Source organism: Rissa tridactyla, chromosome 1 (genome assembly GCF_028500815.1).
Source record: "Rissa tridactyla isolate bRisTri1 chromosome 1, bRisTri1.patW.cur.20221130, whole genome shotgun sequence".
In the NCBI taxonomy this organism is placed as follows: domain Eukaryota; kingdom Metazoa; phylum Chordata; class Aves; order Charadriiformes; family Laridae; genus Rissa; species Rissa tridactyla.
This window is the reverse complement of record NC_071466.1, coordinates 126,663,078-126,690,792: the sequence shown is the minus strand read 5'-3', so window position 1 is coordinate 126,690,792 and position 27,715 is coordinate 126,663,078. Positions and strand designations below refer to the sequence as shown.

At 41.7% G+C, this 27,715-nt stretch overlaps 1 protein-coding gene across 1 annotated transcript in view; it reads left to right on the top strand.

Moving 5' to 3' along the window:
• DPT (dermatopontin) overlaps positions 1 to 9,154 on the top strand; it is a 28,246-nt gene extending 19,092 nt beyond the window's left edge. The window contains exons 3-4 of the mRNA XM_054207266.1: positions 1,959 to 2,066; positions 7,737 to 9,154. Coding sequence (XP_054063241.1) covers positions 1,959 to 2,066; positions 7,737 to 7,803 — 175 coding nt within the window. The 3' untranslated portion in view covers positions 7,804 to 9,154. The remainder of the gene's footprint in view (positions 1 to 1,958; positions 2,067 to 7,736) is intronic.
• Positions 9,155 to 27,715: the final 18,561 nt, after the last annotated feature.

Below are 27,715 nucleotides of genomic sequence, written 5' to 3'. Positions count from 1 at the left end.
AGAAACAGCTTTTTATAATATTTGTATTTATTCTCTTTGGGTCAGAGCCAGTTCCCTTAAAATCCACAGTGGTCTCACTTTGGACTTTCAGGGGGGCTGGACTGAAAACTGTGGCTCTAATTTTCCCACTTGCAGAGCATACTGATGAGACTACCTATTTACCCATCCTAACAACTGCCAGTGTACATGTTTTTTTCTATTTCTCCTAGCCTGTAGCAGCTGTCTGCGTGACCCATGAAATACTGCTGTTCATTTCTTATCATCAGCACAGCGCTGCGAAGGCTCTGCGAATCCACGGGCCCTTGGTCAGAGCTCTGACAACGGGAGCTGTGACCAGGCCTCATCTCCTGCCTCTCAAAACCACTTGGGCATGGGTGTTCTTGTACTACAACTAATAATTTGCTTGATGATTACCATGGCCAAAGGACAGGAGACACAGAACAAGATACATTCAAAGACATTGACTGTTGAGACTTAAGGATCTTATAAGGCCATGCTTGAGTTTCACACTCAGTCCCATTTTTCATCCATCAAGGAATAATGATTTGTTAGGAATGATGTTCCAACTAAATGATGTTTTTCTTCCATTTTCAAAAGCTGAAAATGACCTGCAATTAAGTCACATCTGCTTTTACAAAGACGATGTAACAGTATAAGAACAGGGTAAATGAAGTGATCAAAAATACATATAAAATATATGGAGAGTGTGGCGATTCCAGGGGATTTTTTGTTTTAGTAAGTAGCTCTAGGAGATAGCAGCCTAATATTCCAGAGTCCCTCATTTTTCAGGTAAACTTTCAGTTTCTGAATATTACAACAGTTACTGGTTTGGGCTCCAAATAACCTCAAAGCATTTAATTTTAAAAACTTAAGACCATCCCAATAATTAAATTCTTAGGAAGTAAAATATTTAAGCTTGTGCTCAACCCCCACAGATTTAACAAAAAGTAAACATGCACTTGAGTGCTTGGCTGGGATGTGCCAGGATCACCTTCAAGCATCATTCAAGTACCGCTACAGGGCTAAATTAAGTCTGAAAAAACATTGTCAGGATTTCAGTAACGGCATCTTAACCCTGTTAGTATCAACGGGAGTTGAGCTGTTCATTTCCACGGGGCCAGCACCTCCCTTACAGGGAACCTGCTTCTTCCCTGTGCTGCTTCGTAGTGAATCTGACACAACTCCACTAGTAACTCCCACGTAAAATGGTGTAATACAGGGAAAGACTGAGTGCCAGGTTTCCATTCCTGATCTCTAACATAATGTTGACATAAAGTATTGGTCAAGGTCCCAGCCCCTTCCTGCATCTGTTCATTATCTGCAAAATGTCTGTAAAACCAAGTACAGTATTACTTGCCTATTTCCCAGGGAAGCAGTAACCATAATTTGATTAATAAATGCAGAAGCACTTTGAACTTCTTAGATAAAATAGACTGCACAAATACTGTCCAGGCCAATATTTTTACATTACAAACTAGGCAGAAAGTGGAAAGAACAGAGAGAAATGGATTAATTGCTACATTCATTTAATGTAATTCATATATGGATAAATGCTTGTAGCTATTTGACTTGGCAACATTTACAGAACTCTACAGCAGCAAACCAAACAGACTGACAAGAGGCCGGAGCAACTCTCTGCAATAAAGGCATAAGTAGAAGACAGGTTTTACACTCTTGTTCAGGCTGCTTTTATCCCAGAGCTGCAGATGTATATGCATATAATACTCCAACTTGCTCTTAACACTTCTAAACTTACTGAAATTTATTCAAATAGCTACATTAATTAATTGCACAGAAGAGAAATGCAGTCTTATAGGTCAGACTGCATCTGTGGCACTATTAAGAAACAAGAACTTTCAAAGAAACAGGAAAAATCTACTATTTTGAGTTGCATTCAGTCAACTGCACTTTTCTATGAGATGGTGAATTATTTTATCTTCTTTTTCCTTAATGTAAAGGTTAACAACAGAATATCCGGGACACTATGGAGAAGACATGGACATGATGATGTACACTTATGACTATTACATCCGTGGGGCAACCACAACTTTCTCTGCTGTGGACAGGTTTGGTTTTCATCTGTTTCACTAGCAATTAAAAAAAAATGGTTTTCCTTTTCTATTTCTCCCAAAGATGATGTGTGCATGGCTACGCATCATCTGCTGTGGTACTCAGCATCAGGCTAGTACTTATGAGGACCAAAGTTCACTGTGCATGTGGCTAATTGTCCAGCGTGGTGTATCAGGAAAAGGGCATCTTCATGCACAAGGGGATCATCTGCCATGTCCATCCAAGTAGTGAAAAATATAGCAATGGTAGGCTTGGCTAAAACTGAACTCCACAAAGCTTAACCAATCTTCAATATTGTTTCTCACCTACCTCTAGTTAGAGCATCTTTTATCTAACCAACCCAGTAAAAACTCAGCCTGGAACACGCTGTTCTTTGAGGGGATAAGGGACTTATCTTGGCCCACTTTTCTTTGCAGAGAAGTGGGGAACGTGCCAGCATGCAAAGATAAGACCATACAAATTGCAATCTGAATGCTGTAAACTGCCCAATCCATTGCAACACAATTCTGACATATTTGAGGCCACACTGGGAATTAAGGCAATGCAGTGCACATTAAAGCCTTTCCAGAAAATGAGTTCATTACATTTTCTTGATCAGTCCTGGTCATTACTTGACCAGGCCCTATGGCTAGTGAAGTTGTAGTTGGATCTTGATTCTTTCCTCTCAAGCTGACCTCTAACACATCGACTGTGAGTTATTTCTTTGCTGATGTTTTTTCTCAGACACCTCAGCCCAGTATATTAAAGCATTTGTTATCAAACACAGCAGAGTCAGCAGGGCAAGGAGCGCTGCACTGGCCTATCATTGCCAAGACTGGCTAGAGGGGAAGGGGAAAGAGAAGAGAGGAGGAGTTTAAACACACCATCAATTCAAGCTGTCTCTAAGAATGCTCAAAGGAGCTGAGGTGCTTTTGCCACTGTGATGCACTCAGCTTGCCGGACTTCACTGAGGATCCCCTCAGCCAAAAGATTACCTAAAATAAGAAGACTTTTCCTGAAATGATAACACACTGTCAAACTGCTGCAGGTCCATAACTGTAATTTTCTGGCTAAAATTCATTAGCCTGTTTATTAACAAATGGAACCCATGTCTGCAAATTATTCCTACAAGCGGAAGCGTAACTATCACAGTTAATTGACTCAAAGTTATCTACTTATCCCTTTGGATAAAGAATTTACAAGGTTGCAAGGGACATCCTTCTTTTGGGTTTTTCTCTTAAATATTCTCCAGTGCTATTCTCAATCCTTGTTCCTGACGGCCATGGCAGAAAGTAGAAGAGATAATGCAGACAGCGTGCTCCCTTGCAGCTGTATTCCAGCCACCATCAAATGCGGACCAGGGTGAAGTAAGGAATCACAAGGGCGAGCCTGGAAAACAGAGCAGTTGATACCTCTGAGCAGATTTCTGTCTGTGACTGCTGAAGGCTTAACACAGCCTTCAGAACAGGGTAGCAGTGCAGGGACTGGCCAGGAGTGGAGGCAGCACCATGGGGATACACATCGGGAGTACAGGTCTTCACAGGTTATAGCACCACAGTACCTGGAAAGGGAAGAAGCCACCAACGCCTTTGTCCTACCACTGCTGTGATACCACAGATGAACCTGCAATAGCAGCAGATGAAAACTATACAGAAAACATTTTATGAACTGCAATCTCGGAAACTTTTCTGTGCCAATGAACTTCCTGGCCCCCAGCTTCCAGAATGACTAAAACCAACTTGTGTTGCTTCACATAACAAGTGAAAAAAAATTCCTGTTATGCCTGTTCGTAATTCAGATTCATGCAGTAACCCTCCTGAGTGGTATACTTGCAAAAGTCGGCAAAGTTTGTCATCCTAAGTGGTTCTTTGCAGCTGGCTGAGGCAGGATAGGAGCGAAAAAAGCTATTCCCAGTCCCAGTCTGCCAGCAGCACACACACATGCAGCTTGTCTATGTAAACATGCTGTAGATTTTGAGACTGCTTTTCATTCTCAAGCATATTAAACTTGTGTCCATACTATTTAGCCTGTGATGGGCAACGTTCTTGAGCTAACAAGAGGCACAAAAAAAGCCTTTGAAGGTATTTTAGTTTAAGCTTTCCTAATCACTTCAGTTAGGTATTTTTAGACTTTCTGAATAAACTTGCAGAAATCATATCCTCCCTTCCTACTCCCTAAGACATTGCATCGCTGGGGTCACTGCTGATGCACAGATATTTGAGAGCACGTGATGCCTCTGGCAAAAGCTGCAGAAAGATTAGAAAGGTGGCATCCCCACCTCCTCTTCTGTAATCACTCTGCAAGTTTCCATGCCTGTGTATCAGGAATAAAAGAAGGAGCTGCTGTTCATATCAGAGGTTTTAAGCACTCATCTGTGGAGAGCAGATTTTAGAAAGGGTTAATATTTACATTTTTCAGTCCCATTTTAAATTGGTCAAAAGGAGAAAACAATTGCCTATAAAGCAAGAAAAAAGCAGCTGGAAAGAATTAGTAGAGGCTTGAAGTATCTCTGGGAGCACATTTGAGAGCATGGTGATAATGCTGATGCAGACAGGCTGACCTACGGACATAAGTAAGGGAGTATTTGCAGGGAAAGACAGTACCTTTTGTTAGACAGACTGATACAGTCAGGTTTCAGAGATAGACATGGGGTATGTGAAGACGGTTGTAAACAACTGAAACTGCCCACATAGACATGCACATTGTAAACCCCTGGAAAAATACCTTCCAAAATTAAAAAAAAAAAAAAAAAATTCAAAAGAGCTTCAAAATAGCTTCAGCCTGAGCTCTGACACATGCTAAGTGATGACAGCATGGCTCCCTCGTGAAGCCTTGTTACAGGGCTGTGGTCTGGTTGGATCGCTCTCTCGAGTCCAGAGAGCACCACTGGGGCATTCACAGCCCAACCTGTGGCGAGTAGCTTGGACCGGGATGTGGGGATTACCAGACGTGCTTGGTAGGTGCCACAGCTTGCCCTTCAGTGCGTAGTATAAAAATAGCACATGCAGACTGTCATAAGCTCATTTCTTTTACAAAACTGTTCTCTGCTCCATTTGTTTGGGTGATCTGCATAGCCAGTAATTTCTTAACTGCTCAGACATCCATCATTGAAAGACAGATCAACACCCAGGTGCCCTAGCAGTAAGTATATTTGAAATGGCTGGACAAGCCAGATAGCTACCGAGCTCAGCTGAGCTAAATTATAGGGTATTTTAGGTCCCTAATAAGTTTCATATGACCAAAGAAAGAGGATTTTGTCAAACTCAATATGAATAGGAATTCATAGAATTTTTAAACTGAATTGGAAACAGATTATTCAGCAATATTTGAAGATAAAAGATATTTTCCCGATAGAAAGAAAAATTTAATTCTGACAGCACATGACAGCTGGAGAGTAAAAGTGACAATTCAATATTGACTCCCGAAGTCAAGGAAAATGCATGAAATTATCAACTGGGGGGGGGGGGGGGAGCTATAAACTGGTGTTAAGGATCTGACAAGACAAGTTCATATATATTCTACAATATTGCACATAGGGCAATTCCTGAGGGATCTGCACCTCTACTGGAAAACTTGTAAGGGATCTACAAACAGAAACAGGCTGATAACTACTGAATTAAACACACAGCACCAATGGTGCGAGGTAGTTGCCTGCATCCTGAAAAGTTGAATATATATGTTTAGCTTAAAACAGAAGTAATGCAAAAAAAGATAAATCAAGATGCTAAATGCATAAACCTATTGGCCATCAACTCCGTGCATAGATGCTAAAGTGTCTGCAAGTTCAGGCTTAAATTACAACTTCAGAAATAATTCTGTTCTAATATTTTAAAGCATGTTATTCATTCAGGTGACTAAAATACATTTATTTGAAATAGCTTGACTTTTAACTTTACAATATTCCGTTTTAGAAAAACTACTTGACCTCAGCTTTTGAGCTAAAAGTCTTTCTGACAATGGGTGCTAGTTTAGCAGACCTTAATTTTGACCCATATAATCTTGTAGTCTTTTTTTTTTTTGTGTCTCTCTGGGTAGCTCAGTGACCAAAAGAGTAATAACTGTCTTTGAAGAGCACGCACATAGTCCAAATGAGGACTTTCTAAAATAAACCTAAAAATGAATCTTGCATTTCATTAACCTTTGGTAACAGTTTTATGAGGCAATTACAATTACAAACCATCTAGCAAAGGCCTAAAGAAAACCAAAAATAAACACTATATAACTAAATGCAGATTTGCTGATGAGTATGAGACAGACCCAATTCCAAACAAAACGCAGCATAAACTGGTGAAGTAGCATAGTAAATTTCCAATTAAAAAACCTCAGTTAATGAAAGCTGAAATTAGACGCTTTATACCTACACAGAGCTTAAGAGTCAAATTATTCTTATTCCACGATAGAGTCACCCAGCCAATAAAACCATATAAGAGCAATTAATACCAAAATCTGGGCTCAGGTGTCTCGTCACATCCCTAAGAGGCAGTAGGTTCTGCACCAGTTTCCTCACTGGAGCTGGCCACCAGAAAACCAGGGCTGTGCAGGTGTCTTATAAAGCCAGCTCCTATTGAACCACGCCAGCAGCATTACTTGTCCCATGCCTCAGGTTTAGGAGATAACTATCAGCAGAATTCAAACTGTCGGAAACCTCTCTGAGTAGTACCTGTTACCAATTTAAAAGATGGCTGCCATCTATGAGGACTGTACTTTAGATCTAAACTCCTGTTAGCCAATACCAAACAGCCTAAATTGAACATTTGCTCCACAGCAGGACAGTATTTGCTCCTCTGAGCTCATGCCTTTTTGTCAAGGGAAAATTTGATGCACAATAAGCTAAGGGGGAAATTTGCAGCCTATTGCAGCTATTGGTCGCTAAATCACTGGCCTCCACTGTTGAATCCTGCTGCTTCAGCCATGCTTCGTACTAAAAATTGTTAGTAGGTATTGTATCACTCTCCTGAGAGAGAATACAGACATCCAATTACTCACAAACCAGGAAGAGCATAAACTCTCTTTACACTCCTAAACATTTCTCTGACTCGCATGTGGCTTGTGGAGATCAAGGATGAGAAGTTAATTTAATTTCTCTCACTATTGATTCCTTCACATCTTTAATAAAGGACACTAGCTAGAAGACCTAGTAGTGGAAAATAAAATAAAAAAAAAGAACAGTGAATTCTGCTGTATGGATAACTCCCCACTTAGAAATAGCTTGAAAATCACCCACACATTTTACTTTGTACACGTTCCTGAGCAATATATCACATGACAATAATTTTTGACAGAACCGTCCTTTTTCTCTTGATCACTGATTTAAAGTCAATTTAGGATTGATCACCATCAAGGCTAATTGTTTTCTGAAGGATACTCAGAGACCTAATTATTCAGAGAGATGATTTTCTAACCTTGTAAGGCAGTGTGAAAGAATTATAACTATAATAGAATCATAGAATGGCTACAGTTGGAAGGGCTCTTAAAGATCATCTAGTTCCAACCCCCCTGCCATGGGCTATCGGACATATTTAATCTCCTTCCAGCCCATAAAAACGGAAAGCTCTCAGAGGAAAGTCAGCTAATGGCAGACAGATGTTTTTGTTGCCACAATACCTGATGTAAAGTTATTCTTACTTGTATAGTCTTATCCTCTGCAATTCTGGCTTGCTAATATCTCTCTCTCGTCTCCCTTGCAGGGATCGTCAGTGGAAATTCATTGTCTGCAGGATGACAGAATATGACTGCCCGTTTCAAAATGTTTAAAAAGATCAAGTGTACCCAACTTGGAAAGCTTGGGGACAGACAGGGTGAGATGAGGGTCAGTGATTATGGGAGAAGGGCAATTAGGCTCACAAAAAAGGTACCAAGACTTATCAGCTGTCTGCTGAAAATACAGTTCTTTCCTTCTGGAGCTATTAAACAAATTGCCAGTCCACAAGCATGCAACAGCGATTCTGGAGGATTCCTTCAAGCTCCACTGGCAGTTGTATCCCCCAAATAAAATTGCTTTTGACATACATGTTTATGATACACAAGTCTATGGCATATGCAGTTGCCTTTTTTATATATACATATAGCCATTCTGAACACATACAACTTACTTGCACGTAGCAACTTTGTATAAACTGCTTCCCAGCACAGTCACTCCGAATGAGGTGGAAACATACTATAAGCTCTCCAACATCCACTAGACTTTCCTGTCTCTGCTTTGTACTTGGAACCAACCCAGTGATCCCTACCAGCTTCTCAGCATTTAGTAGCCGAAAGTGTGCTGAAAGCGGCATCAGGAGGTGTCTGACCTACTGCATCTGGCATTACCTGTTACAGCCCCCCAGCATAACTCCATTGCAACAAAGGTCCTCCTGCACAGAGGAATTCCAGGTATTTACAACACTGGAAGATGTCAATATGTGATTAAAATGAGAGTAGATCCATCAATAAAAACAGAAGACTATTCCAGCTTTATTGAGAGTCTCTTTTATATTGTCTTAAAAGCTTCTAATGACATAATAAGCCAGAAGCTCTACCCTGGGCAAACCCAGGAGTAGGTCAGGCCACTCGCACTCTCAGTAAACACATATACTGCACTTGTCAGGAGTCTAATTCTCAGGTGGATTGTGTTTCCACTATGGGTGCCTGTACAACATCCATCTGTCCTTGGTAATATATTCTTGGCTTAGAATAGACAAATAAAGCTAATGGCTTAGGTGACCTCAGTTCCTCCAACTTGCAGATCTCATTCCCTGTAAAGAATAAGCTGACCATGCTTCAAGCCTGCACAGCACTTGTGCAGATGTAATTCAACAAGACAGACTATTGGTCTCTTTCAGGAAGATCGGAGGTAGGATTTTTGCTCTTGAACAAACCAGAATTTAGGGCTCAGTTTCTCAGCTGATGAAGTCAATGGTAAACTTAGCAGTGACTTCAGCAGTGCTGGCTCAAGGGCCATGATGGACCTCATGGACCAATTTAAGGTTGTAAAGCTTCATGGGGAACACTGGTGTCAGCCAGTCAGTTTCCATGTTCCAAGCATTTTTAACATATTTACTAGCATACCCTCAAGTGTTAGCATTAAAACTGCACTTGTCCAATAAAAGAATAATAGGTTTTGCATTGCTGTAGCCTTGTTGTTTCTTGATTTTACTTACACTAGCTTATTAATTTGCAGGCAAAGAAACCTTCTTTCATCCTCAGAGACCATGATGGTGATTAGGGAGTTTCTGTGAGAGCCAGCTGCTAGGACATGTTAGTATAAGAGTGGGAAAGAGAAATCAATCAAGAGGCCTAGGGAAACTGGAGAAGCTTATTAGTTGACACTGGTAGACAAAGGAAGCCAAGAGAGCTCCAAACAGGAGAGCACCAGAGGAGAAGGCACGCATGCCAAGGAGTAGATAGAGAAGGCCAGGCACTATAATTAGGCACAGAAGGGTCATCTCTGGGAAAACTGGCTCTAGATGGACACCCATCTCCCACAGAACTTTATCTTGACTATTTAGGCTGTGTGCACACCATGGGCTCACGGAGGCCTCTGAGGGGACAGTGCAAGATCAGCTTAGGCTGATTTATATCAGCCCCAGAAAAGAGCAGTTCTGCTCTCTTGTTCACTGTAACTGCAGTGTCATATTGTCCCATATGCCACCTTTCATCCTTGTCCTTGTCCCAGTCACTTCCTTCCACCCATGCTCTATTCCCAGCTCCACCCTAGCAGTGCATCTGTGTAGGATACATTTCACAGGACTCCTCTTCAGAAAGTTAAGTAATTCTCAGATGAGGAAAGGCGTGGGTGGGAAACAGAATGTATCTCGGGGAAAGGCAGAAATGGGATGTGGACCAAAAAAAAACCCCAAAAAGCAGAACTGAGGCAGAGAAAGAGTGGTTCCTGTGAAGTCCTAGGACAGCTAGTTAGCAAAGCTAGGAACTGAACTTAGTTTTTACCTAAGTTTTTATCTAAGTTGCAGCATCCACTGCTAACCTTTAGGTAATCTTTGCGTGTGGGAAGACATTGCTCCAAAGCTGATAAGGTTCCAGCCCAAATTCCTCAGCACAGAGCAAGGTGATGAAAAGCCTGCCTTGGAGAAGTTCACTGGCTTCAAAATCCGATCAAGCCTGATTTGACTTTCCTAAAGCCATTCTGGAAGAGAGAGCCTTTCAACCTGCTTAGGACACCTGACCGCATCTGAACCGCCTTTCACTCCTGCTAACACAAATCAGATGCCATTGCAGGGAAATGAACAGAGTTGTGCCTATTCAGACCAAGCGTACCCGAGCGCAGATGCCTGGTAGGGGAAGCCCACAGCTCTTCTTGATTCTCACGTATTGTGTCGCACAGAAGCACCCCACCCACACTTGTACTATATGGAATAAGTCACCCCTGATCTGAAGTCCCATATAGGCCTAACATTTTAAATTACCTCTTATTTTTTAATAAATAAAACACCAGGAAAAAAAGTCTTATTTATTTAATAAATAACAACAGTATGGTTTGAATTCAAATATCTGAGAGAAAAGCACTCTTTCATAAATGCTGAGCATTGCCCCAGTCATGCTACAAGGGCTGCAGATGGCATACTGTCAGTGCTGTCAGTGATTTTTTTAGATAAATTAGGGCAGGGTAGTCTTCGCATTCAGAAAGAGAAATACAGCAAACTTCAAAAAAAAAGGAGAAGCTTTTGAGCTTTTCTAACTCTAAATAGAAAGGTGAACAAGAAAAGGTGGGGTGGCTGGGGAAGAGAAACACCAACACTGACTCCCTTTGTGGGTCTCCTTTAACCTGACACTCAGTGAAGGCTGGTGCTAAGCCAAACCCACGTCCTCCATTTGATCCACTCCTCTTGAAGAGGCTTGAGTAATTGGAGAAAACACAGACAATCCTATCAACCCCAAAGAGTCAAAAAGAGAAGGACTTGACTGCTTTTCCTCCCAAATCTCAGGAGTAACTTAAAAACCATGGGACTTTTGTAGAAAAAAGAGCTCTACTTTTTTCGTGTATTCTGATTTCTCAGTTTGCAGACTATATAAGCACTTCCAACATTTTTCAGCATTTTTCACTTTCGGCATTTTTCAATCACTTATCAACAACACTGAGCCTAGAAATGAGGTTTTTAAGTGAAGGCTGAGATTCTTGTTTAATCACTTGACAATGAGAGCTGGGAATAGTTTTACAGGACATCAATTACTATGAGACTAAAGATAAGTATATCAGACTTAGCAATACAGGACCAATTAAAAAAAGAAACAGCAAACCCATAGCCATGTTGAAATGAGGCACATTTCCTGTAAAATCACGAGAGACCTTTCAACCTCTTCCAGTCCAGTGTTCAGGATTTTGTAATATGAGATAAACCTGGCAGAGAGTCATGGCTGGGAGATGCCAACACAGCTGAAGGGAAACCAGTCTGTGGATGAAGCAGAAGACCTGGCAGAAGATCAGTTGGCTCTTAGGAAAACTTACGTTGATTTGACCTTTGACTCATAGCCATTGAATCATTTTCTGGTTTTAAACTTTATTTCAAGTGCATGCTTATCACATCAGCAGCATGTTACTGTACTGGCCTGCATCTTTAAGGCCACAGTACTGTTTTCAAACAGAGAGTATGAACATCACTGGTAGCGGCACTTTGTGCCAGAGTTGTTGGCGTGAACCGTAGGCAGGAGGAGTTCTGCTAATAACACATTATCAAACATAAAACATCGCTTGTGCCTAGATTTACTTTTCAAGACACAGTAGTTACACAGGGGACTGCTACCTTATTCCTCACTATTTCAGGGTACCAGTATGTGTGTGGCTGATGCTCTGCATAGTAATCTGGACCTATGCATCCAGAAGTTTAGAAAAGGCAGCAGGGCTGCACACACGCTGAAAATGAAAGACATGCACAAGTGCTTGTGGGTCAGAGCCAGAAGGCTTGGCTCTGTCTTTCTGAGCTCCATATCTGAACAGCATTGATTTCAGTCGTATCCAGCTTGTGAACTTTGTCCAAAATCAGTGGAGTTCAATCTTAAGCAAGAGTCAGGCTTCTGAATACTTTTCAGGATCTTAGCTTAGCCGATGCACCTCTACAAGGAAGACTGGAAAAACTGGACCTTGAGTTAGAGGGAATCAATCTAGGAGTGTGCAGGGATGGACAAGGCACTGCATATTCTGTTCATACTTCCTCAGACACAAAAGCCCTGAATTGGTCAGGCAGTTGGACTAGATGATCATTGTAAGTCCCTTCCAACTGAAATGGTCTATTCTATTCTATTCTGCTTGAAAAATCAAACTGACTTAACCTCATGAAGAGTGGGACACACTCTGCCTTAGGTTATCTTTAAACCATTTAAGAAGAATCAAGAGAAGTTTTGCTGAGCTTAGAATTAAAGCCATGTCAATAGGATAAATCACAGTATGCAAAAAAAAAAAAGGACAGCTACATTTTTGCAGGATGTGAGCTTTAGTTTACATGCAGGATCAAATTATTCAGGTCTTGCCAGAACCAGACAAATCATCGCACTGCAGAACCTGGTCCTAAAAAGATCAGCCCAAAATGTGCAGAACACAGAAGACGCAGATGCACAAGAGATGGCTCTATCTGAGAGAAAACCAATGGGAATGACAAGAACTTAAATGAAAACAATGAGAGAGAGACATCAAGCCACCTAAAGAATATGCCATTATGTAATTTCTTAAAATAAATCCATGCTCCTCAATCTTAGGAGTTGAGATGACTAGGATAATTTAATACCACCAAAATTTGAAGAATTTGGAGAAAGCTTCCGAAATAACTTTGCAATGAAAAAAGCCAGCACAGTATATCAAAATGCCATCCTCGAAAAGCAGAGGATTTGCCAAGTGAAGCAGAACCAACTGATAATGTTGATATAATTCTTCTAATCTGTGTTGGGAGCTCTTAACCCTTGACCAAAGAAAACAGAGAGATGAGAACAGAAGGAATAATAACAATGAAGTGTGAGTATAAGGAGGAGGTGTGATCACAGATGAAGAAAGAGGCAAGAAAAAAACAAAAGCAAATAAATTCTCAGCAAACTAAAGAAAATGGGCCTTTGGCACAACACGTAGCCCCAGAACTGAACTTCTAGCTTTCAATGGTTGTGTGAGACTGCATACAACGTTTTGCTTCAGCTAAGATAAACACATTGCTCAAGTTACTTAAAAGTTTGAAGTTCCTTAAGACTTTGGCTTGGGTTCAGACCCATCTTAAAGTGAACAAACTTTGACTTGGAAATGGATATATTCATCAGCAAAAACACTGCCATAATTACACAAGTCATGCAAAATTAAGTGCTTTTGCCTACCACTGAAATCTAACAGCTGCTACAGCTACGTCCAGGGGTGAGTGTGATTCCCATTCACTGGTTTCCATCCAGGCAAGCTCACAGGTGTTTTTTTACTCCTCAAACCTTACTTCTGTTTTCATTTGGAAGGCAGGGAACATGGCCTTGTAAAGCATCTAAGATGGTCTTTTGTGGGTCTCACCTTGGTAGCCCCAAGACAGGGTACTATAACCAGGGAGACAAGCAACTAGCTTCCCCTCTATCATTTTCACAGTAAAGCTTCTCTTCCTCTGGTTTCACATGATTTTGCACTGCAACTGTCTGTTCCTGTGCTTTCACTATCTCTCTCGTGTTCATATTATCCTTACAGCCACTGAAAGATTTTGGGGCAGCAACCTTCTCTGCCTGCCTGGCCTGTCAAGTCACATACAAACTAACTGCACGTAGCACCATAAAAATGACAAAAGACAACACTTAAAACAGTGTATTATAGTGTAATTTCATATATACATCCTCATTGCCCAAAGTCCTGGTTCAAAGCCCACTGATAATGGTAGAAGCCTGTCCACCAATTTTTATAAGATTTGCACTATTCCTTTTGTAAGGAAATAGAGCCATCTCACATGGAGAAAGCTCACATATCTTTCCCAGTCCTAAGCTGGCACCAGGCAGGGGAGCAGGTTTAATAAAATGTGAAGCAATAGGGCTATAATAAATTTGTGATCTTACAAGGGAAGTTCCTTTCTTTCTTTACCTTGATTTTACCTATTCAGAGTAAATTTTGCACTGGTGAAAAATCTGAGGTGGCTTTGGAGAAACTCTTAACCACATAACAGACAGGGCACTTTTCTGCCACGTATTTCTGACCTTCCCTGGATGGACCTCTTTGGGGTCCAGAATAGAGGAGTGTCCGTGGCTTATTCACCAACAGCTGTACTGCTGAGGCAAGCAACAAAGGGCAAAAGTAATGCTAGTTGCCATAACTTTTCTGCTAGAAACTGACGCGTGACCATAAACTTAAGATCAGCAATCAAATAGTTATATAAATTGTAGTAGGCTTGCACTTGTTACAGCTCACAGACTGGACTGTAGCATGAAGAAAAGATTTTTCCAAGGATTTTATTTGCTGAATGTGCTGCACCGGGTTGGAAAAAGTCACCTACTCCAATTTCTTTAATTACAGTCGAGGGAGAGAACTAGATGAGACAAGACTGATACAAACATCCTTCTCTACCACTTAGAAATGCTAAACCTGAACCTTTTTAGCAGCATGATCGGTAGTTTGCTCTTCTGCTGGTTCAACATTACCCACTTCCCAGGTGCCTCTGTCTGACGTCTGCCTTTGCTGCAGGTGGGAACTATGACATACACATCACAGACTCTGCACTTAACACTGCAGCACAGCAAATATTGAATTCACAGGCCAATAACCTGAGCTATCATTTGCAGTTACTCTCTGCATTATTTAACAAAGCAGGCAGGAGAAAAAAAGTCTTTGAGTAATGAAGTGCTGTTCACCAGCTACAGTAACTACATAGATCACCATGGCATTCATCTGAAATGGTGACTGAGAGCACACTGGCACTCTGCACCCACTTCATACAGATACAGCACATTCACGGGATTACTAGCAAGAAATGTATGTCATGACTTGAAGTCATTATTTTACTCTGTTGTACTGAATTTGCCACCTGGTCCCCTGGCTAGTACAAATGGGTTGGATTCCTCAGCAATAGCAGAACTTCTCCTGCTCAGTGTGAGTTGAGGATGTGGCCACACTGCTTGCCCATGGGCAAGGAATCTCAGCACCAACGTCTCCATCCAGCCTCTGTGCTCTGCCTGAACAGTGCTGTGTGCCACAAGCCGCTCCAGAATGTAACTAGTTTGACCTGGCTCCTGTCAAGCCATCTGAGATGCCAATTTCACCCTCTTTCCCCTCACACCGTAGTAACAATTGTAATGACTAAACAACAAAAACCATTAACATCAACAGTGAAATCATTGACACCATATGGAATTTGAGATATTTAAACACAATCCAGTGGCATCTCCACATGTTGTTAAAAAACAACCTTAACACATTAGGAGCTGAGGAGAGGAGAGGAGAGGAGAGGAGAGGAGTGCAGCTTTCAACCATTGCCACTCATCCTGTCAGAGGATACCAGGGAGAAGAGCTCAGCACCTCCCTCTCTACTGCCCCTCCTCAGGAAGCTGTAGAGAGCAATGAGGTCACCTCTCAGCCCCTTTTTCTCCGAACTAGACAAACCCAAAGTCCTTAGCCATTCCTCACAGGACATTCCTTCAGCCCTTTCACCAGCTTTGTTGCCCTCCTCTGGGCACATTCGAGTACCTTCACATCCTTCTTAAATTATAGGGCCCAGAACTGCACACAGTATTCAAGGTGAGGCCGCAACAATGCTAAATTCAGCAGGATAATCGCCTCTTTTGACCAGCTGGTTATGCTTTAACGCACCCCAGGATGCGGTTTGCCCTCTTGGCTGCCAGGGAATGCTGCTGACTCATACCGAGCCTGCTGTCAACCAACACCCCCACTACGTCCACCACATTCCCTTCATCCACTAGGCAGGTGACTTTATCATAGAAGGATATCAAATTAGTTGAACAGTGTATGTGTGCACTTGTTCTTCATTTGTTGTGCCTGTTGATCTCATTACTTGAGTTAGATTTAAACAACTCTGGTTCTACAAAGTCAGATACATTCACTTGTACCACAACACTTAAGTTCTATATATGTATTCAATAAAGCTAATAACATATTTCCATAATGTGCTGTATGAATACCTGCAAAGATAATGAGCTGTTGTTACATCTTTGTGAGATGAAAGTTTACAGCAGCAATGAATTAACTCTTGTGATCAAGCAAAAAGAAAGGAAGAGCAAGTGACTAATACATATTATTCCCCTGCCTGCTCTATTAAAAAATTGAGACTCAGCCTTCAGTCTGTTGCTTGGAGGACCATGCTAAATAAGCCAAGACGGTAATGAAGCAGTGTGTGATGACCAGAACTAGAGAAAATCAAGATATAAATGCTTTCAGAGCCAAACACCCTGACTGAGAAGGATGGGCCATGGAAGACATGCTTCAGCTCTCACGCTGGTTCTGAATTTTCCTTTGTCACTAAGGGTCTTAGACATAACAGAGAGCAGACTGCAGTGTGGTGCATCTTGAAATGAACTTGCTAGAGCAGTCTAATTCCAGTTGGACTGAGCTTGGCATTAAGTATTTTATCATGCTTCTCCTGTTGTGTTAATTAAAACTATAAAAAATAGCTAGTGCTGCAGAGATAGCTGTCATCAGAAAACAGGCTATTTTCTACTATTGGCTCTTCCTTTCTGCTGAGACCTAGATCTTCCTGATACAAAGCCTAATGCTATTTGACACTCTTCTAGAGGAGGAAGGTAAATTAGCCCACCATGGCCCATTCCATCATAATTCGGTATATTTCTGTATCTCAGCTAGTTTGCTTAGCATTTGCTTGGGTGTTGCTAGGTGCTACTCCCTGCAGTGTACAACGCAGACAAAGCCCCAGTGTTCTTCATGCCTCACCTGTAATGAGATACTGTACTTTCCTGACTTCCGCACGGACAATGAAAAAAAAATCTTAGAAATTGAGATTGATAGGGGATGGGAAAGTGTAAGAAGGTGACATCTGCCTCATTATAAGCACCAGATTAGTACAATGGACATGGTCCCCCATACCCCACAACAAGTTCAGCCATAGATTTGAATACCAGAGCCAGGCACGTGCCTAAAATAACATAAGGTCTGAAAGGGAGAAGGAGAGAATAAATACATACCCTAAAACCATGTGCAGTCAACTTGACAGTAGGAAGAGCGCTAATGTTTTCTTTAAATGTTACGCTGATGAAGTGCGAAAACTCCAATTAAAAACAAATTAAGAAGGAATATTCATCATAAGGCTTTGCTAGTGGAGCAGTCAATTGTCTGAAATCTTAAAAACTTAAAGAGTGCTTGTGTGGGTACAGGATAACAAACCTGAAGATAATTCCAGCAAAAAATAATTACAACTGCCTGTTTCTTAGGGGGCTTTCAGGTTGAAAGTGCAGAATCACCTGTGTCATCTTCCAGGCTTTACCTGGGCAAAGGCTTTTAACTGATTCCTGCTAAGTCCTTCAATTGAGGGAACAAATACGTTATTCTGTTTAGAGGAACATGCTCCAATTTGTGTCTTGAACGTTGTGCAAGGCAAAAAGATGTCTGAGTCATACCAGAGACTGTTTCACAGCGAAAAGGGGAAGGAATGGATGTAAGAAAGAAACCTGCACAAAATAAGCTAGTTCTGGGAATAAGCATCCACAGCAGGACTGAGATGTGATTAGTCCCATGAAAAACCCTCTTATAAGTCACTGTGAACAGTCACACTGTGAATAGTCTCCATGGAAAGAGTGTTCAGTGCTTAAAGTGCTAGCCAGGGACTTGAGAGGCTCAAGTCCAGTTCCTCTGCTTGGCCATCCACTCTCCATGTGAGCAGAGTAGGTCACTCGGGTTATGCTCCCACGCCACATTGCAGAACAAGGCTGGAGATCACTCTGAGCTTTTAGCAGGATGATACTCCTAAAAGCCTCACACAGAGATGCTAACACGCATTTTCAAAGCAATACTTTCATTGTGCCCAGGCTGCTAATTAATCTAAGCACATACTTCAGCTAACACGACTTGCCTAATTCAGTGATAGCTGGTTAACACTAAGACTGTGCTTTGTTTCATATGTAACTTAGACATATGAAACATGCCCTGTGTCTCTTTGCATCTCATCTCATCTCTCTTAATGTAAAAAAGGGAGAGCAATCATCATTGGCATCATGCACAAATAAATGCAATGACAACAGTGAGGCTTTAAGATACTGTGATGAGAAAGCAGGGAGACAGCTCTAAATACAACAGATCAGATGAATCACAGTGTGATAGCTCTGGCTCCACACTCTGGCATTTTGTGCTTGCCTGGCACACCGATGCCAAGAGCATTGTGCCCAGCTCCTCAGGGCTCTGCTGCCCTACAGGTCCCTCCAGAACTAACACAGCAGCATGGCAGCTTCCCAGTCAGCATGATCACCACCATTACAATGCACCAAACAATACTAAGTTCCCCACTCAGGTGACCATTTCTAACCCATCAAATACGGCTGGTTCTTCTGGGAGTGGCAGTGTGCAACAACTCACATGGCCAGCGACTTACTTTGCCTTTTGCTGCTATAGGCCAGCTTCCACATGCAGATGGTGTCAATGAGACAGTCATTAATTCGACTTGGCTGTCCACACCCCTCAGGAATCACTCTGCTGAGCAGGTAAGGCGCACCAGTGGTCTAGGCAGGCATCATCTTTTTAAGCCATGCCAGCTACCTATTTTCTGGGCTAGGGTCTTTCAGGACAGAGCTGTGGAGCTACTCTGCTGCCCCTAAGTTACTAGGGCTGCACTTCTCATCCGTGGGATACCAACTGTTAAAGTGCTGTAGGTAACACACATGGTGCAAAAGTTGCTTTCCCCAGCCGTCGCCGCACACCTCCACTGCAGCAAGGAGGGAAAAGGTTCTTAAAGGATCAAAGTGAGGCTTGGATTAAAATGCTTTACAGACACTGATCTAAGGAGCTGGCAGGCATATTCCCCCTGACAAGATCTACCAGTTTCATATTAGAGTATAAGGCATATATTTTATGTTCAGGAAGAGTGCATGCTGTGATCCACTTGCATTGTTATGTTATTACAACCCAAGTGATTTCATATACTTCATTTTACATTCTTCACAGGGTGTAAGAATAGATTTCTCTAACTCAAAACCACCATAATAAATCATTTTTATTTTCCTTTTTTCTTCTATTTTGTCTTACCTTGCACCTCTCATTCCAAGGAGTAAGAGTGGCTGAAGTTGGCATATGCATGCTTTAAACAGTCAACAACATACCAGTTTTACTCAGACGGGGAAAACCAAATCCCTCCATCAGGGAAGGATGCTACAGTATGCTATTGCTTAATTACAGTTTCTTACTAATGCTGATTTGGTGGATGAAAAACTTTCTCACGCACTCATACAGTCCCTTAAACAATGTGGCTCTTCCTATAAAGGAAGAAAGGTCTCCCAGGTGGGGAAGGCTAACAGAAAGTAGTGAACTTCACATGCGTATGTGTGTACATGCTTTTGCCCCCGTTCAACACAGGGAGACTTCCATGATTATGATACTGGGCGAAGTTAACCACCCCTTAACCTCCTCCCAGACCTAGGTCTGTTTTGCCTACTGCCTCTACTCACGTCAGAAGAAAATAACTTCTTGTGCAAGCCCACAACAGCACATACACTGTTATCATTCACTGAGCCCCCAAAGAAGAGAAGAGTAACTTGATCCACTCACATTTTCAACTGTAAAAAGCAATTTCCTTTAAAAAATATTAAGTTTTTCATGCAATGGAGACGAGCTTCAGCAAAACAAGGAATGTAGGCCAGAAGACAAGGCAGCCTAATACTCTCCAGCAAGTGGAAAATCTGAAGGCAAATTCTTATTCTAAATCAGGCAGTGGAGAGACCTCAAGCCAGTCCAACCTACACCCTAGTGAAGCTTAACCACTTCTGTCTTGCGCACAGTCTGAACCAGACTGCTGGCCTGGGGAATGCCTACACAATTGGGCCTTGCAGGTCAAAGATGCCCGAGAACCCTGTTGGGTTTTAAGATTGCAGCCAACTGAAACTGAGCAGCTGGGTTTGTGGCCAGCAGCATAAATTAGTCAGGATTTTCCTGGAAGGTTCATACACATATAGAAAACAGGCATCTCTGACTGAAACAGCTGCAGGGTGGGGCTTGAAAGGAAATGCCGAGGCACCTAACTGGGCACTTTGCGGAACTGGCTCTTTAAAAACATACTGCAATTGCATGTGCATCTCCTGTGGTAGCCCATACAAAAGAAATTGGACTCTGGGCTCCAAGATTTTCGTACTGTTCATTTAAAGAATCTCACTCTAGAAAGTCCCAAGGCAGACACTGAAGGTCAAGGCTAGATGTAACTTGAAGATGTTGACATAAAGCTGCTCGATACAGTAGCCAAGAAAATGTGAACCCTTTTTAGCGCTGTGTTCTCAAAACTTGCCTCCATAGATAGCTAGTAACATATGGACATAGTCGCTGTTCTAGTTAGCACAGCTTTTTACAGGCTACAGGGCTTAAAGAAACTTCAAGTGAGGAGCGGTGTGAACCAAGACCCACCTGCTGGAACTCGCATTGGCTAGGGGATTAGGGTGAATGTTCACAAATCAAGTCCAAATGCTCCACAGCTAATGACTTGACATTAAATCATACTCTTCTATGGAGGAAGCTGCTATGTTTTTGTAATGGAAGGTTTTTCCACTTTTAAACCGCAGAGTGGTTAAAAGGGGTAACACAATAATGATAATAATAAAGGTATGAGAACACGGTAAAGGCACTGCATTTTTATAAGGCCAAACTATAAAGATATTTATAATAGTCAGTACCCTTGTAACCTCCAAAACATAACCCACAAACAACCATGAAATGCATATGCTTAGGCGACTGCTGGGCTTAATCCAGTGCAACTTGAAATCAATGGAGGGACGTCAGGGACACTGGACTGTGTCCAGAAGCGAGCAAATGGAAAGCACAGCACAGAGTGGTGATCGAGGCAGCCTTCATACAGTAGGCTAAGTACATCAGACGCTGTCAGACCACGCACAGGAATTCTCAATGGAAAATCCTCCGTAAGGCAGAAATTGCCTCATTTTTGAGCTATTATGGGCATATTTTTCAACACTAAGCTAAGGTCCTGAAGCCATAATGAGGGCTTTCTACGGGGCTTAGTGGGTTTACTGTGAGTCAGGTTTAGTACAGCATCATTCCCTTCTTTGCAAATCCTGTTAAATTGTTTCCACTCTCTCACCGCTGTGTTTCCAGTAAAGACGTGTTAGCACAGACTAAAGGAAGCAAAAAAGAAAATCTCAGTTGCTTAGCAGTAAAACATATGGACAGTTCCTGCAAACAGCTTGGATGTTTTAAGTGCTTGAGTGCTGAAGGCCTGTACTTGGGGTGTTTCAAAGAGGGCCGGACAAGACAAAACGTTCACAATTCTCTATGTTTGTCATCGACTCTCAGTGAAGTATCTCTCCTTCTGAGATTCCTGTACTTCCATGGGCACTTTCAATAAGTGTTACACAAAGAAGATCCACCTCCAGATCTCCTAAAGAGGTGCAAAAGACTTCTGTCTGACAGAAGTCTCCCTCCCTCTGCCTTGGTCCTGTGTAGCCTCCGTGAGTACTGTCTGCTTGTGACTAGCTGGGAGAAACCCCTCCTACACACCTACTTGCTTCTGATACTCTCCTTCTCCTGACTCTCTCCTAGATAATAAAGACTATCATCTCAGCAGACAAACCAACTCCCCAGGAATTCCTCAGGCTTTAGATCAGCGTCTGTGTGGTGACAGCATATGAAGCTGTGTTAATTTACGGGAGTTGCTATGATCCTGATGTATACATGTACAGAGCATAAAATGAGTTAGGGAGGCACACACACAGAGCAAGACCTCCTGCCCACTGTGACTGTCTCAGCATCAGAGCACTGCTGCTTCTTTTGTTCTTTATCTTCCTCGAATATAAAAATAACACCCAGATAGACAAGACATGAGATGCTCATTGCACAGGGAAAACCCAGGGAACATGAAGACCCATTGAAGGATGCCGATTTAATGGACACATTAATTATAAATACCACATGCACAGTGGGAAACAGTCCAGCAGAGTGGCAAAGTGCTGTGCAGACAGAAGACAATTTGGTCACCAACTAGGAAATGTGGCAAATATATTAGCTACAAGAATTATATGCCTTCTGAGATCAGCTTAACCTAAGCTATTAATTCTCTATTCTTTCCCTTTAACCTGACTAATAATGCTAATAAAATATTTACTATGTACCATAAAATATGCACAATGCTGCCTGTAACTGTGTGCTTGCCAGAGAAAGCACACGTAAAACAATCAAGCAACTTACAAAACTTGGCTGAAAATATTCATCTGGCATCAAGCAATGCCTCTCCATACACATACGTATTTCCCTCAAGAAAGTTTAACTAGTTATTAAATATTCTTACTGATGATAGCTACAGTAGAGCCCTAGTAAACCTTGAGAAATGCCTTTCTTTTTTAAAGATCAGGTTGAGTTTTCTAGGTATGCTGCATTTAAATGGAGAGAAAGCTGCAAAAGATGTAAAACAAATGCCAGAATCTATGGGGTGTCCCAGCTGAGTAAATTGATGGTCTTGAACAATTAAGAGGTGCCCATTATAAATGTTCATTTTTGATGATGGTAAGTGGATGCAGAAGCTCTTCTTTTCCACAAATTCATCGGGGGAGAAAAGCTGGTGATTATCAGCTGCTGTGCACGCTCATCACGGACTAAGTGCAGTCAGGGGCACCTTTCCACTGTCTGCAGCCAGTGCTTAACTGGATCCCAGGTCAGAAGTTTGTGGCAGAGGCAATGAAGACACCTATCTCCACCTTCAGGAAGTACCAAATGAACACAGCCTCTTCTATAATGCATCGCTCACAGAAGAGAAACCAAGTCACCGTAACTTGATCAGGGACCAAATAACAATTTCCACACAAACTACAGCTCCTGGCGCCAAGCCACATGCTGCGGAGTCAACCATCCTCTCTCTTCCTCAGAGCACAAGTATCTCCGGCACGCAGCCAAGGTGGCACAGAAGTGAACTAACGAACGAGGGAGTGGAGGCGGGGGAAATATTTTAGTCTTCACTTGAAACACATCGGAAAGTGCCCTCACTGAAGCACTTCCTCTGGAAGCTCCAAGCAGGCTCCAAGCCTTGATTCCCTGGCTTCAGCTTCGCATGTTTTCTTCATCAGAATTTGCCTGACAATGAGGGGGAAAATGGCAAAGGGATTTGTTTACACTGTACATGGGCTCCCTGCTCACCTGTTACATGATTAGGTGGTTACATAAATGATCCAAGATGTCACATTCCTCACCCGGGCACTGACCCTTGAAATAATCCAGGCAATGTGACTCTGAGTAGCTGGAGGGTCGATTTGTGAGAGGATTTGCCGAGCAGGGCTGCAGCATAGAGTGTTCTTTCCATTTTTATGGGTGCGTTCATCAGTGTGGATCATCATTTGCAGACAGAAATTCAGACAGAGAAATTCAGACAGTGCTGATGCAGAGAGTTTCCATGATCCGTTCCAAAACTGGCTGCACATCAATGGGATCTCAACAACGTTTCCCTCGCCTTCCTTATTTCTGAGGACCAGCATAAAGGGCAATCAATCAAAAGTTCACCAGCTTGCTTCCTTGTTTAAAAACTAGTAGATGATGACCTTGCATAAGTTTTTTCTCTCCCACCCTTCCCTCCACACTGATTATCTGATCCAGAGCCCACAGAAATCTTTGAAAACTTTAACATAAACTTCAAAGGGCTCTATAATCAGCCCTTTTTCATCTACCCCTTTCAAATACAACAGTATTTTATGCAGCACATTGTATTCATAAATCTGGTGCCATTTGCCTATAGACCTCAAAGCATTTCCCAGTCACTAACAGCGCATGATAACAGAAGCAAATATTATTCTATGGCTGATTCTACAGCTCCTGAAAATTAGTCTAAGCGAGGGGAAAGGATTTACCTGGGATCATACTGAATTAGTGCCATAGACTGTGACAAGAATCCTGCTCGCTCTCCCCTAAGGCACGTTTCCTTTATTTGCATAATGGATTTATTTCAAAAAGACTATGAAGGCAACACACAGTGCACATCATCCCTGTTTCTCCTTGGCATATCCCTGAAGGTGGTTCTCATGTGCTGCCCTGTAACCTAGTATCAGAGCATGTTGTCCAATTTTCAGAAAAAGCAAAGCAGCTGGGCAAGCCTGATGGTAATGCCAGCAGGCCATCAGCTGATCCCCCAACAGGCACTCGCCTCCCAGCTATAGGTCTTTCAACCATAATTGTCCATCAATTACTACAAAAAAAAAAAAAAAAGACATGTATAATAGTAGCTATGAACAGAGTATAGAGCTGCACTGGTGTTCACACAACCAGGAACAGCGCTTGTTTAGAGATTACGTATTCCCCAAACTGACACCCTGTTATCTTGTGCACCATGGGCTGGCAGTTCTTCCAGAGAAGAACTCACCCATTTGTACCGGCACACACTGCAGCAAGACAACAGGGCTGCTGCAAGTCCCTCATGTCACAGGCTGACAGGTCGAGGCCCGAGAAAACTTCCCTCTTCTTTCACAGCAGTGCTACAGAACAAGCTCACTCACGTATGAGGTTCATAGCTTCCTCTCCAGCATTCAAACACCCTCCCTGGCTAACCAGCACGGAAGAGCCTTCTCATGTCTGCAAACACAACAGTGCCTGTGTTGTTACAAAAAAAAAAAAAAAGGATCCAATCTTTCATGAAACAAAACAACTTTCTGGCCTGTTTTTCTTCCTTTATTTGGACATTTTCAACAAACATCAAGAAATTATGACACGTGTAGATCAAAATGAAAGCTAATGCACCTGTTACAAATCTTTATTGGGATAAAAAGACATATTTCAAAAAAAGCCTGATAACTCCCAATCAACTATAAAGCTCTGGCCTGCAATTACAATTTATTCCCTGTCTCTATTAAAGGTGAGTTTATACTAAAAGAAATCTCATTACTCATCAATTTGCAATGTGCTCCAGTTTCTATGAGATATTGGATCTAACTGATCTAGTATATTATTTCCCAGAAAAGTAGTGGCAAAAAGAGGAGGGTAGGTATTGGATTGTCTGTGGGGGATCTCTTAGAGAAGCTATGTGACATGATATGTTGCAGCTGTTTCAATGGATGGTCTCTCTTGCACTTTCAAAGACAAATGATACGCTGAATAGTCAAACTGCTGCTAACTCTCTTCTATTTTACAGGAAGTCTGGGATTTAGAGAAAGGCAGAACATGGGTGATTTGAAAGTTGGCTACAATTCCTGAATTTAAATTTAAGTTACAAGCCCATCTAGCACCCAATGCAAAGCTCTGGGAAAGAACAGATCACTTTCTGCAGAACCTAATACACTCCTGTGTCTAAACTGTACCAGAGCCTCTACCTTTTTGCATTTATTCACATGTGAATGCTACAAGCTCTTCAACACAGGAGCTTCCTTTTCATATTCTTGTCTCTCATGTATTTACTTGTGCCTAGTCCAATCCATGACTAATTCCTATTGGGTGTGCAAGGCGTGACCACAGTCCATTTAGGAACAACCAGCATATAGTTTTGCTTAGTACATTTGGTGGCATCATACTCAGTTGCAAGGATAATTTATTTCAAAAATGTCACATATAACATCGATGATACTTGTTTCTTGAAAGGTTGCAAGAATAACACTTCAAAATGTGTAGGTAATATGTAAACTCAGTGTAAGCTCATATAAACTCAAGAGCCTCACCTCCTCACACTTTTCCAGCCCATGAGGCTTTTGGAAGGAGTAAATCAGTGCTCCCTAATTTTCATATACCTGAATAAAATAAATAAGCAAGATTACATTAATTTAAAAGAAACCCACCATACCAGTGAAAACTGTTAACTGGTTTCATTAGCACCGAATGACAAAATGTTGCTCACAACTGAACCTGTCCTTGCAGATCAGCAGATTGGTTGCTAATGACATTACAGCTATCTGGCTTAGTTATCAACAGCCAGAGCAGATCATGCAGCTGGCAACAGAAGGACTTATTTTCTTCTTATCCTATATCCTCTTCTTAATCTAATCACCTACAGAGAAGTTTACCTACTTATTTCAGATCAAAGTAGCTTTACTAAACAAAGTTGACACCTTACAAGGTAGCAGTTTCAGATAGCTTTCTTAAATGAAGAAACAGATGAAACATCTGGAACAGATGAACTGCAGATTTAGGTTTTAAAGAACGGGGAGCGTTACCAGGGCCAATGTCAAATACACACACTCCACATGCTGGCACCAGAAACATTTTCCTTCAAAATAAAAAGAGAAAAGAACAGGAAAAGCAAGATCCTTACAAAACAGAAATGATGAGCTACTTTTGATCTGTTATCTTCTTTTCTGAACTTTGCAGGAATTTCACCTCAGCTGCAAAAAGTAGCCAATAGAGAAGGTATTTGTACAGATTTTTCATCAGTGGGGTTCTCCCAAATAGTAGTACGTCAGTCACCTGGCAGTGAAGACCACTGTGATCCTTTCTTCTTCCTTCTTGGGTGGCCAAGACAGCTCTCTAGCTACAGGTGTTGATAATGAAGATAGAGAATGCGTAGCTTTCTGATATTTTCTTATTTTCACATGTTGAACTCCCGTATTTTGACAGTCCCACATTTTGGGAGCCAAACCGGTAATCTATTTTGTGGAAATATCTTCCCATAATGCTTGCTGTGAAGGGTGGGCTTCAGCCTAATCACATTGGGAAAAATCACTGTCTGGAAAAGTTGCGTTGCAGTCACATGGCCTCTCAAAATCATACAGACTTTTAAAATACCTTGTTTTACAGGGTCTCAGCAGGGGAAGCCACCCCTAGCCTTCTGCTGTGGGGAAAAGCAATTACTCTTGCCTCAGGTACCGTTAGAGGCCAAGCAGGTCATTAAAAATAGCTAATGGCTTAGTCAGCCACTAAACCTTGTCACTTGCCCATGCATCCTATTACATTCTCTCAGCACACTGCAAATAAATTTAACTAACTTATGACAGTCATCAGTCACATCCTTTCATCAAGGAAGAAAATTAGGGAAGTAATTGGGTAAAAGATGATGATTTATATGGCCCTTTCTGATGCAGGAGCAAAGAACTGTTTTTACATCGTAACAACATCAAATTATTTCAACATAAACTAATCTAAATTTCTGCCAAGCCATAATTCTCACTTGGGCTTTTCTCTCATTATTATAGTTTAAAAAAGGGAAGAAGAGATAAATTATAAAAGCATGTAGGTGTTTGTGGATGCACAAGGGAAGAGTCAGCCAGTTTGTTCCCTATTCATAATAAATCTTTATATAAAACGATAGGTCAGAATGATTTTCAGGTTAAGAACTGATCTCACGAAACTGGAAACTGCTAACTGTTAGCAGAGTTACCTGTGGGTCAAAATTTTGGTGGTACCTCTGCACTCATTTTTTCCCTTGTATCTTCTAGTTTACTGTAAGAGTGTCAACCTGCTTGATCACTTTATAATGATAAAGAAGCAGCTACAGTAGAGATGAAACAAAACGAAGAGGGCATGAAAAATAAATAAAACAGAAATTAGTAACAGTTACTATTGGTATACAAACTGAAATTAAACTGAGGGAAAGCACTTGCAAAGATGAGGAGAGAACTGGGTAAACCTATCTGTGGCGACGAGCGATTCACGGGGTTTGTA